This window comes from Oxyura jamaicensis, chromosome 12, assembly GCF_011077185.1.
Source record: "Oxyura jamaicensis isolate SHBP4307 breed ruddy duck chromosome 12, BPBGC_Ojam_1.0, whole genome shotgun sequence".
NCBI lineage: Eukaryota > Metazoa > Chordata > Aves > Anseriformes > Anatidae > Oxyura > Oxyura jamaicensis.
This window is the reverse complement of record NC_048904.1, coordinates 17,716,274-17,729,102: the sequence shown is the minus strand read 5'-3', so window position 1 is coordinate 17,729,102 and position 12,829 is coordinate 17,716,274. Positions and strand designations below refer to the sequence as shown.

General features: G+C 50.5%; 1 protein-coding gene across 1 annotated transcript; it reads right to left on the bottom strand.

The window, feature by feature from the left end:
• Positions 1-1,028: 1,028 nt before the first annotated feature.
• Positions 1,029-3,580, bottom strand: GPR27 (G protein-coupled receptor 27). Its single transcript, XM_035337912.1, has one exon. It carries the CDS (start codon positions 3,225-3,227, stop codon positions 2,085-2,087), a length of 1,143 nt encoding a protein of 380 aa, XP_035193803.1. The 5' UTR covers positions 3,228-3,580; the 3' UTR covers positions 1,029-2,084.
• Positions 3,581-12,829: the final 9,249 nt, after the last annotated feature.

The following is a 12,829-nucleotide window of genomic DNA, read 5'->3' as shown; positions in this document are numbered from 1 at the left end:
AGTTGGAATTCCACTGAAAAGACCTAAAACAGGCATGAAAAGGCTACTTGGAATACAATTCCCAGTAACAGCACTGATGCCTTGCATGTACATCTCCATAATGCAACTCTACCTGATTACTCATCAAGATTTACTAAGCTGTGATCCAGCTTCTCAGGATGAAAACTTAATTAGCACTGAGAGCCAACTGCTGCTGTGATCTGAAGGTATTGACAGCTTTCCTTCGATACCCAGATGCATTTTCACTAACGGTTTTGGAAATTATCCTCAAGACTGCTGCTCCTGGCCCCTGCCCACCTCCTCTGCTGTTACACCGAAAGCTCAAACCGCAAACCTTTCCTTCAAGAAAGGTTGCCTCTGTGGTGTTCAAATCTGAGTTAAAGGCAGTAAGAAGAAAAGGCAGGACAGCAAACCAAAGGCTGTGCCTGGTTTCATTCCCTGTAGCTGCCACCTTGCTCCAGCTGTCGCGCACATCTCTGCTGGGCTCGCGCCACAGTCACTACAGCTCTGTCTCCGCTGACGTCTAACGACTTTGGACTACTCTCTGCAGAAATGCTCTCAGCACAGACGCAATTTCTTCACGGAAATTGAGCTCCTCTCTGTCATTTTGTGTGCGACTGGCTACAGAACCGCGATGATCGATGTTTGTTAAATGTTACATGATACATCTGAAAGCAAGCACGCCAGGCACGGCTTCCTCCGAGACGTCTAAAAAGTTGTGTCGGGATCCTGCCATCAGGCTGCCAGTTAAAGTACTTTCAAAGAAGTTTTTACTAGAATGTTGAAGCAAGTCAAAATGCCACGCTTATTAAACTTAAATTACCCGTTAAGAGTTGACAAATGAATACAGCATTAACCAAGGCCACCATGTTACGGAACTGCTTTGCCAACTAAAACTAGTGATCCACAATTGTCTGCTCTTGTCTATCATTAACAGAGGAGCAATTAGCTAAAACAGAAGTTTGCTTTCAGTAGACACAGAGAATTGCGCTATTTAAACCTGTTGCCCATCATGAACTTAAGTCTCCTTAAAAATAGCATCAGTCACTTTTATTGGTATAAACACCTAAATTGAGATCTAACAGCAAGTAAGGATTGTGCTTGTCCATAATAACTTCGGCTGTGAAATCTACTCAGACACAAGACATACAACCTTCCATATACATAAGTTATTTGTCAGCAAAAGCAGAATGCTGCCATTCTGAAACAATTACATACAGTAAAAGTTTTCAATATTTTATTAAAGAAAACAGTCAAAATGTACAAGTATTACCCAGGTTTGTAGATAACTTCCTATAAAGGCAGTAAAATATGAATTTCAATCTAGGTTTTAAAAACTGCTATAGTTGATTATTTTTAAAGTTGGTATTTTAAAATCACATTTCACAAATAGTTCTGAAATATTACCAAATGAATAGTGCAACAAGAAAATTTAAATTAGTTCTACACTGTTTGCATGTCAAGCAAAAGTTATAAGTAACTGCTTCAAATACTCAAACCATTTGAGAATGAATGAACCCACAGCTCCCACCAAAAACTGACTTCTGACCACATTAGGAATGTCCTCTTCTTGTTCTTCACTGGAAATCAAATAATAATAAAACAACACCTCTTGAGGTCATCAAAAATAACTTTAGTATAAAATTGTCTTGGCCTTTATCAAATATTACATGAGTAAAATTGTTAAGCCTTTATCAAAACAGACAGGAATAGGAAAAAAAAAATGTCATGGCCTTAATCCGTATCTGTTGGAATCATGTCTAGAAACGTTAGAAGCAAGACCAGAAACTTGGAGCCCTGTTTTGTTTTTAAAAACCACACAATCACAAAGAAAAACAGCTTCTTACAGCCTAAGGTTTGGGGGTGTTCTGCTCGAGTACCTGTTCCCATAGACAGCAATCTTTTATGTTCTGAAGAGAGCATACGCAAAATATAGAAAAATAAATAAAATAGCTTCTTACAGCCTAAGGTTTGGGTGCTGGGTGGTGGTTTAGTACGTCCCCCACAGGTCACTCTCTTGAGACCATATGCAGAAACATGGAAAATGATGTCCACCTTTCTTTTTTAGACTGAGAAAAAACCCCCTACATCCCAAAGCTCTTGAGATCGCAAAGGATGGTGCCCTGGGTGCTCTGGATGCTTTGGCAGCACGGGAAGTGGGCTCGGAGACAGACCCTGAGCTCCTTGTTGAAGATGAAGCAAAGGATGGGGTTGACCCCAGCCTGGGCAAACGTCATCCAGACGGAGGTGGTCAGGTAGACCTGGGGGATGGAGCTGGCCTTAATGAAGACCCGCAGGTAGCAGGCCACGATGTAGGGGGACCAGAGGAGCAAGAAGAGCAAGGTGATCATGTAGAACATCTTGCAGAGCCTTTTCTCCATCTTGAACTCCTCCAGCACCAGCAGCCTCTTGATCTGGCTGTGGGTGGCCTGCCTTATGCCCACGAGGGTGGGCGGCGTGGGCCCCCTGCCAAAGCCAGCCGTCCAGTTCGCAGCCGCTTGGCCCGTGGCCCCCGGCCCGTGGAAGGTCCAGTTTTGGCTGATGGCCGGTACCAGCTGGGCTGGCTTCATCTTGCGGTGGCCATGGATGAAGAAGAGCAGCTTGATGTAGACCAGGTGGGTGGCGGCGATGACGGCCGCCAGCATGAGCATGAAGCCCAGAGTGTCATTGGCCTTGACGTAGCGGTGCTCGAAGATGCACTGCTCCTCCTCCCGGATGAACTTGTAGGTGCCCACGTCGAAGACGGGCGGGAAGGCCATGGCCATGGAGAGAGTCCACACCATGCACACCACGGCCAGGCAGGTCCAGCCCGTCATGCGCTTGGCGTAGAAGCGGTGGTGGGCGATGGCCATGTAGCGCGTCACCCCCACGCAGAAGAGCAGGAAGGCGGCGTGGAAGCAGAAGAGCACGGCCAGGAAGGCCAGCACCTTGCAGCTGAGGGGCCCGTGGGGCCAGGCGGCCCCGCTGCGCACCGACAGCATGACGAAGGGGAAGCAGGCCAGCGAGCGGAGCCCGTCGGCCAGGCAGAGGTCCAGCAGCAGGTAGTACGGGGCGCGGTGCAGGTGCCGGTCCTTGAGGATGAGCCAGGCGAAGAGCACGTTGCCCGCCAGGCTCACGCACAGGATCAAGCCCAGCGTGGCCAGCTTCAGCCCGGAGGCGCTCAGCAGGCCGCCGGCGCTGGGCAGGTGCGGGCTGCTGCTGCTCCCCAGCTCGCTGCTGTTCGCCATCGGGTCCTTTCCTCCTCCTCCTCCTCCTCCTCGCAGCAGGGCCGGGGGCTCAGCGCCGCGGCAGCGCACCGAGACCCCCCCCGCCGCCCGGCGCCCCCATGCCCGCCGCCGCCGGCCTCCTCCTCCCCGGCCTCCCTCCTCCTCCTCTTCCTCCTCCTCCTCCTCCGCCGCCCCCCGGGCGAGGAGCGGCGCTGCCGCCGGGCTCCCCCCGGGCCATGCGGCTCCGCCGCCCCCTCAGGGCCGCGCCCCGCGCCGCCGCCGCCGCCCCATGCAGGGGGGCGCTGGGGGCCGGGAGCGGTGCGGAGCGGTGCGGAGCCCCCCGCCCCTTACCGCCGCCCAGCCAGCAGCTCCGGGGACGGGGGGGGCGGCGGCCGAGCCTGCGCACGGCAGCGCCCGGCTCCCGGCGAGGACAATGGGGTAAAGCCCCGTCCGTCCGTCCGTCCGTCCGTCCGCCCGGCCCTCCCTCCTTCCCTCCCCTCCCTCCGCCTTCCCTCCGCCCCCCGCGCAGCCCGGCCCCTGCGCAGCGCGGGGCTCCGGCGGGCGCGCAGCGGCGCGGAGCGGTGCGGAGGTCCCGCTGCTGCGGCGGGGATGGGGAGGGAGGGGAGGGACGGGGTGGGACGGGACGGGATGGACGCGATGGGATCGGATGGAATGGGGTGGCACGGGATCTATGGGATGGGGATTTGGGGTCACCGCCGTCCAGGTGGTCCCCAGGAGCCGCCTGGGGGGCACCCGGGGGTGAAGTGATGGATGTAGGTGCCGTGCCCAGGTGGGTGCGCACCCACGGACATGCCTGCTGGGACCTGCTGCATGTGCAGACTGCTGCAGCGTGTCTGTAGGGCAGGGGGATGCGCCCCTCGCCCGTGCACGCAGCCACAAACGTGTTTTGGACGGATTTAGGTAGCCCCAAGGGCGGTGTGCAGGGAGACAACGCCTGTTGCTGCTGAGCACCCGGGCATGCTGTGCTGGGGGGCTGGAGGGGACAGAGCTCTGCAGCCAGCTCCCACACAGACATCTCGGCGTGCACAAGAAAAAGCTGCCTCTGCATGTCAGAACGCTGACATTTGGGGTCTGACAAGGGCTCCTGAAAAGAAAGGGAGGGGAGATGGCAAAGGGAGGGGAGACAGCAAAATGTCGCTAAGCCACTCCGATGCTTTCTGTGTTTCTGCGCTGTGCAGGCGCTCGCCCAGCTCCTGGGCTGAGTTTTATCATTGCACGGTTCTGCATGGGGCACGGGGAGAGCGGGGAGTGGGTTCTGTGCCTTTGGCCTGACTCGCACAGCGCTGGTGCCCCTGCACTCTTGGTGCGAGTTCGCAATCAGCAGTTTAATTAGCACAGGCTGGTGAGATGCAGGCGCTTGTCCTCTCTCTCCCGCTTTGCCATCCTTGTGTGTTTAGGGCAAGGCCTCTCCGTGCGCCTTACAAGGCACACACCGCCCCGCGGCCCTGGGCGCTGGAGATGCTAATGCAATTATTGCACTGCTGCTGAATTGCCTTCATGGCCTCCTGTGAAGGGCAAGTCTGAAACGCTTTCAAGTGTTCTATTAAAAGCCATCAGTACATTCAGCATTATTCCAGAAACAATAGCAATTAAATCGTCTGCATCAGCCCCAAAAGCTGCATCAGCCCCAGAGCTTGCTGGCTGGTTGCAGAACGTCTCCGTTGGGTCTGCCGGAGGCTGGGCACTGACCTCAGGTGAGCCACCGGCTGCCCAGAGCTCCACTTGGCGTCCAGACGCTGGTGGGACCAACAGCAGACTTTGGCCCAAAGTTTGGTTGAGATCTCCATCCCATGCAGGACTTCGCTCGCCCATGGGTCAGGTTTTTATCTGCTCTTTACTGCTAGCATTCAGAGAGCAAAGAAATCCTGCAAGGGAAAAAAAAAAAAAAAAGGCAGATAATTGAGGCTGCTTTTTGCTTCCTACCAGCACATCTGAGCTGTTCTCAGTTGTTAGGTTTCTCATTTGCACCGAGGTTGTACTGTGACAGGGAATTGCCCACGGGTTCTTCAGTGCTCTGTGCTATTTCCCAGGCGTTTCTCACATCACTGCGGCAGGCAGTGATGAGCGTCGGGTGCGCGGTGTCCCCTCAGCAGCTGGCCCTGGGAGCAGCCTTTCTGGAGGACACGGGGAACCTCGTGCCTGGGCTGTCCCCAGCGCGAGGCAGGGCCGGGTTACAGGACGCTCCCACATCGGGGTGCCAGCAGCCCAAGCACTTTGCCAAGCCCAAGCACCAGGATTGATTGTCCTTGGAGTGCGTGGCTCTTCAGAGGAGGAGAGAGACCTTACGGCCTCTGTGAGCTCTGTCGTCTCTGAGATCAAGCGAGCGAAAGGGACCAGCACACCTGCTTCCCTCCTCTGTGCCCGCGGGAGGGCTTCTCCTCTTGCTGAATGCCCGCCAGCGCAGCTGAGCTGGCTCGGGAGCTGCCATAATTCACTGCTATCCTGCCAGGTTGGCAGCAAATTGCTAGCTCATCTTTCTCCCACCTGTACCAAGGGAAGGGCTGGTCAGGATCCGTGGTTCATCCATCTCCCCCGGCTGCTCCTGTGATGGTGCTGCTGAACGGCGCTATAGGGTGCGAGCCAGGGATGTGGGGCTGGCGTCCTCACGCATCTTGTGGAGAGGTGCAGTGCTATGGGAACAGCTAAAAGGAACGGGACAATAAGGGGCAGTTGGAGGGCCGACAGTCCTCACAGGAGCAGGCTCCTCACCTCCTCGAGGGGCTGAGGTGGGGCAGAGCAGCCACAATAACCACCCGTTATGCCCCGGAGCCCAGCCAGGTGCCCGGTGCTGATGTGGACAAGATAACCCCACACGTTGGGGCACCTCACGTCCTCCGTGTCAGACCCTCCGGGCTCCAGCAGATGCCCCTCCCAGGCTCCGTCTCCATTCAGACATTTGGACAGTGCCACGTTTACAGTACCCGCTCTGTGGCCCTAAAATGAGAGCTGGGATATTCAGTGACCCCTTTGCAAAGCTGCCTGTGGAGGAAGGGGATGCCTGGGGAGGCGTGAGGAGTTGGCATGGCCTGGACACAGCACGGCACCGAAACCTCAGCTCTCACCTCCCTGTGCCCAGGCAGGGATGGAGAAACGAGGTGTCTATTGATTCGGGCACAGCCAGACACGAGCCAAATCCATCGCAGCAGTCATGGGGAACAGTTAATTTCCAGAGATTGTAATGAGCGTGTTAAGCTATTTTCCTTTCTCACTCCAATCACTTCCACAAAACGAGTTTAATGAAGAGCTATTCTCTGCCCACAAAATGGTGCTGCACAAGCTAGATGGGTTCCCCTGACCTTTCAGTGTGCTTTGCTTGAAGTGGCTGCCTCTTCACATTCTGCGCTCCCTGCCTCAAATGAGAAAGGCAGCTGAAACACAGAACCTTAAAGAAAATACTGTGGCATGTTGCCTTTTTCCACCAGTCCCTGGTCTTCTTGGCTATTTATTATTGTTGGTGTTAGTTGTATTCGTGCACCTGGGAGCTCTGCATGATGCTTCTGGAAAGAGCAATGCCCTGTGTGCCTTGGTACCACTGTGGCAGAAATCAGAATGTTACCTGCTGAGTGATCTAAGAGAAGAAGCAGGAAATGCTGGGGTATGCCCGAAGGGTGGAACCGAGCCCCTGCCATGGCAGAGACACCTCCGGGAAGTGGGGCAGGTAGGAGCAGGCAGCCCAGGCCATTTCACCATCACGTACAGTTCAGGCAAGAAGTTTCCAGGCAGAGCAACCAAGGAGATGCAAAAGTCTGTCTGTAGCAGCGAAGGAGAACAGGGACCTGAGTCTGAGAGTGCACAGGAGAGCTCCGGACCCTCCTTACCAACTTGCTGCGAGTCCCAGACAACTCTTCTGACATTATCTGTGTTATCTTTGCATCTACTGAGTCAGGGGCAGGATGCTACAGAAGCAAAACAAAAAGCTGTCCCTCTTCCAGTGGAACTTAAAATCTGACTAAGATGAGAGAGGGCAGAGCTCCGGAGAGAGAAGGGGGAGTGGGAGCGAGCAGCGAGGCTGCAGCCCTGGGAACGGCATCGGCATCGCCACGGCCATCGCTCATCGCTGCCGAGGGAGGAGGGAGCGCGAGAAGATAATGAGGCAGTTTTGTGGGTGTTTACAAGGATCATGATAATGCCTGGTGACAGCGGCAGAGCAGAGAAATGACACATTAAGGTAATGTTTGGGCACTGGCTAATGTGAAAATAGTGTGAGAAGTTTTAAGCCTGCAAAATTTGCACTGCTACCTAAAATAGCTGCTTGGCACAGGAGTCGTGCTTGCCCTCTGTAGAAGCAGGGCACAGCCACGTTACACGCCACCAAAGGATGAGGGCAGCTTTGAAACAAGAGTGAAAATCTCCGGTCCTACTCCTTGCTTGCAGAGGGTCCAGGTGCCAGGTCAGTGATGAGGACCTGGGGACTGCCATCAGGCTGAGTGCAGGTCGGTGGTCAGCAGAGCAACCACAAAGGGCTTGGGACACGGTTTTGTTCACAGAAGTGTTTGTGCAAAATGCACAGATGACACCAAGGCGGGCAGGGGTCTTAATGTCCCTGCTGAATCCAGATTTGCTGCATGGTAGTGCCAGCTCCACGGGCGAGCAGTCCCCGAGCTGCGTGTGGCTGGAAGAGCCCTACCTGACAGCTAGCTATCACCATGCAGGGGCTCCTTCCCGGCTGCCTCGTACTTCATACGCTCTCTCGGGGAGGGAGGAGAGAGGAGTGGAGGAGTATATTTGGCACAGCAGGGAAGTGGACTCGGGTCTTTTCCATCCCTCGGCGCTGTGCTGCTGCGGGGAGAGCCAGCCTACTTCCACAGCGGCACTAATCCTCCTCCACAGCGAGCTGAACGTTTTGAACTCCAGCAACTCCTCTCATTTCTCCCCCGTGTGATTGTGAGTCAGGCCGCGTTTCTCTATTCTTCTCCATAATTGAGTAGGAGATTATTTTGACTGGAAATAACCAGACACAGGTATCATGGCTGTGAATGCCTCCATGTGTGCCACTTGCTGGAAGTTCAGAGCGTTCTGCAGAGGGAGCTGGTCTTGAAAGAGTTCGCTCAATGGAGAGGGAAGAAAAGCAGAGGGGAAGAATAGCTCCTTGTGCTCGCTTCCCTTGCTGCCTCTTCGAAACGTAACCCTCTGCATGTCGGTGACACGCTGTTCCTCAGAAGCAGCGCTTTTGTGGAAGAGCTCCCCTGTGACACGAGGCACAGCCGCAGCGAGACAGGCAATGTCACCAGCGTCACGGCTTTCCATGGCAGCTTTTAGCTGCTGCTCCGGGCCCACAGTTACAGAAAATTACAGGAAGTCACTGCTCAGAAATTTCGGGGGGATCTCCCCATGCCCCCTGTTTCTTCTCTTCCTTTTCCCTTGGCTACAGACCACCTGCCTGGGTTGCACTTCACACCTTTGTCCTGGGGACACCGAGTGACTGATGGGGCGCTGGGTGAGACAAGCAGATGTGATGCATCTTACTTCTCCGCCTTTTATGCATTAGCTGGGTATGAATTAGCCCTGCAGCACTCTTGCAAGGTATAACTAGGAGCAAAAGCTCCGTATGCATCTCTAAGCTTTTTGTTTGGTTGCTTACCTTTGAGCAATGCTGGGATTAATGCAGCCATCAGGGAGGGTTACTGGAGGTGCTGGGCTCCTGTACTGCCGGTGACATCAGCTCAACGGCGGGCTTACCTGTAGGAATCTTTGAATATAGCCTCTAGTGAGGAAAGATATATGAAATAATGACTTAAGTTGCAATTATACAGTGTTGGTTTTGTTTTCTTTCCTTTTTATTTTTCTTTATAGCTCTACAGCTCTATAGAAAGTGCTCAGGCAAGCATTTAGTACTGTAGTTGCATAGATAATATTTTTCTAACATTTTCTAACATGCTTGTTGTCCAAATGTTTTTCCATACTGACATCAGGTGCTGGCATTGGTTCACTTTGCTCCCACTTCCAGTGTCCAGTAATTGTTCACGGAGTCTGCCTCAGCTCTCATTTTCCCTTTTTTTATATGATAAATTTTCCAAACTACTGGAAATACTATTTGTGCTTTTTTCTAACATGATGCTCTTCCCATACACAGACACCTTTTACCTTTTAACTTGAGGAAATAAAATCTGAGGTCTTTGCTGCTGTATTGACCGTTCCTCTTGATTCACACCCGGTGCACAGCTTAGGTTGAAGCCAGGACTTTCTCATAGCTCAGCACGATGCAAATGGACATCCCCTCCTTTCCTGCTGCCTTCCCCACACACAGGTGGTCGAAATGAGAGGACAAGCAACGCAAAAACTTCCCGTGTGACTAAAACTGGAAGATTTAACAGCAGAAGTGAGTCCATGAGCACTGGTTCAGTGCTAAGTTCTTAGGTAAACTGCTGCTGTTGAGAGGAAGCCTTTGCTGGGGTGTAGGAGTGGGATGCTGATCACCGCGGTGCATCGCCGTGACCCTAAGTGGAGCACAACAGGTGCTTGGATGTCGGTTCAACTCCTTCCCAAACCACTTCTGAAGCCGTAAAACCAATTCAGCTCGGTGTCTGGAATTAAAATCAAGCCGTCATTGGATTCATGTTCAAGGACTGAGAGTCGCTAACTAACCCTTCTGTGTTTAAATTGCCTCTTCAACAAAGGCGTTCGCTCATCGTTTAACTGTGAACTATAGAAATAGCACGTAAAAGGGATTTGCAATTTGGAAGCGTTTGTGGGTCTCAATCAACTTTGTGCACTCAGTAAAGTGTGAGAAATATTTTTTACCATGCTATTCTATCAACTGAGCTTTTAAGGCAGTCTGATGAAAAGTAATTTATTATTTTAATAGCATTTTCTCTCTGGAAAAAAAAAAGGTCTTACTAACTTATTGAAGCAGAGCTTGAAATAACAGACAAAAACTGTCAGCAAAGCTGTGATGTAGTCTGGAGCTAAGTGAAAATTGTGACCAAAATCCGAGCCTACCCAAGCCCTGAGTTAAATGCCAAAATGCCCCGGGATTCCTCGGATCATCATGCAAGCTGTTAAGGATAACAAGCATCTTATTTGTTTGACGTTCTTCCCCCTGTCCCACGCTTCTTTTCCTTTTTGTTTGTTTGTTTGTTTGTTGTTGTTCCTTTTGTGCTACGTTTTGTATTTTGGGGGTACCTGGCAGGAGGAGGGTACAACCTTTCAGGAAGACCCAGCAGGACTTCAGTTTTTCTGTGGTCTTGAAAAAATTGTTGTGGTTAAATAAAAGCTAAGCTTAGGAAAGAAAAAAAGGCATTGGTTATGTGCATAGTACAAAGCCTCTGTACAGCATTTAAATACAATTTTTACCTTTACAGAAAGGACACGGTGATTGGAACGGCCATGGAGAGCTGTGTGGATTTCATCCACGCAATGCGTGGGTCCAGCCTGGGAAATAAACCCCATTTGCCATGTTCTTTGAGGCCATTTGCAGCTTTTCTTCCCCAAGGAGGGACCCGGCTCTGTTGCCGATAAATAAAGTGGAAATTTTGACACCAATTTCAAAGGGAGCTAAACTGAGCTCCATGAAAAGGGAGTGCTAGCATGCAATGCTCCTTTTCTTTTTTTCTTATTAATGCAAGTAATTAAATGTTTGTATTTTTTAAGCACTAACTGGTTTTTGATGGTTGTTTAGAGACTTTGAGAAAGTCAATAATTTTGATGAAATAAGACTGTAGGCTCCAGAACAAAGTCCACAAGGAATCCGTGATGTTGCTAGGATACAGCTATTAGTATTTTCAGTGGCTGGGATATTTTTTGGTGGGTTTTGTTTGTTTGTTTGTTGTTTAATAGGCTGGTCCTCACTTCTCTTACAAACAGTAAAATATGCAATTGCCTGATCTCATTTACATGGCATTGTCTCAGTCACAGCGAGTAAGCCGAATTTGACCCAGTAGTTTCTTTTATTTCAGGAGAAGCAACACAAGGAGTAATTTTGACCTGAGCTACACAGAGCACTTTTTATCTGAATCCGGATGCCTTGGAGGTGCAGGATCAATGTCACAGTATGAAGTCAGTCTCCCTCTAGTGGTTCATTTCCAGAGGGGCCCTTGGTTTTACCGGCTTCAGTGAGTACAGAATTTGCTGGAGTGTGATGCAGAAAGTCCAGTGACCCTCTATGAACAGTATCCAACTAATAATGTACAAGAGGTGAGTATAAAACCTGCTAAAACAAAACCAAAAACACTGTATTTTCTATGTTTTTCTATTTTAGACTTTTTATATTTCTTGCAATATCAATACAAGATGAAGCTTTCCATCCCTGGCTTCCTCTGCAGTCCAGGCTAACATGTTTGCTCGGTGTGTAGGATGCGACTCTTGCACATTGTTTTTTTCAGCTGTGTACCAGGCTGCCTGTAAAAAAAAAGATCAGTATTTAATCTCATGTTCCACATCAAAGCAGCTGCCAGATGTGGTGCCAATAACATTCTTTTTGATTTAATATAACACAGAATAGCATGGTGGATGATGCTATTTTGGGATCGCCGTGTTTGGGGAAGCAATATCTAAGTGAAACACTGCAGATATTTTACTGGGAAATAAGGAAAGGAAAGCTGCTTGGAGCTTGGAGCTGCATAATGCAGCTCAGATTCGAGGTCCGTCAGGTTTCTCTCATTTCTGCCTGTAATCTCACCTTTGCTAGGCATTTGTTTCTTTAGCACCTAAGATAGATCCAATTCCTTAAAAGTGGAGGCAATGGGAAGGTGGAGGGATGAAAGCAGAAGCGTACAATCCAAAGCTCAGTTAGAAATTCAGGTCTAACACCTGATGCATGGGTTTTGATGCTGAGATGAGCCAGTTCAGCTCCCCAGAAATGGCTGGGTCAAGAATAAAGATCTAATGTAAAGCATACTTAGTTCAATAAACGCCTTTACTTAACTGTAAAGGGCTTTGGACCAGGCTGAACCCTCCTTCATGAGCAATGGTAACCAACAGGGCTGTGACTGCAATACATCAAATTGCCTGGAAAGACGGATGTCCTTTGAGCTAGCACACTAATCTGAGGCAGGTAGAGAGCTGGTGCTGCTTTCTTCATGAGCGTATTCACTTCTGGAAAAAATCCTCCTGGATTTTCCTTGTTCTTTCACATAGCAGGGATGCTATTTGGCCTTGTTTTTTTGCTTTAACTGCAACAGAGATAAAGCTTGGAGAAATTTAGTATTACCTGCCCCAGGAGTGAGTAAGATCCATGCAATTTTCATAGGCCCCTGGAACTGGAGGTTATAAGATGCCACCATCTCTCTGTGCAGCGCTGTACAGTGCAAGCAGTTATGCAACAGCTTTAAGGGTCAGGTTTTACTTTGTTTGACTTTTACTTAATGGCCAACTTCTGTTGGGCAATCAGGACTTCCCCATCCCTTGGCAGATTGTTTAAAACACTTTATTTTGCATGCTGCTATGTAAAAGCTGCACAGTGGTTCTTATTAGAGTGGTTTTGGAGCCTTTTTTTTGTTTTGAACTTAATTTTTGTTTTCACTTTTCAGGCTGAAGTTTCCACATATAATGTCTGGGCCAAAGGTGATTTGGTTTTGCTTTGTAACTTCAGCAACTAATTTTGTTTATACAAAAAATAGGCCTTTACTCCTAGCATGTGGGTCAAAAATTCTGCAATTTTTTCA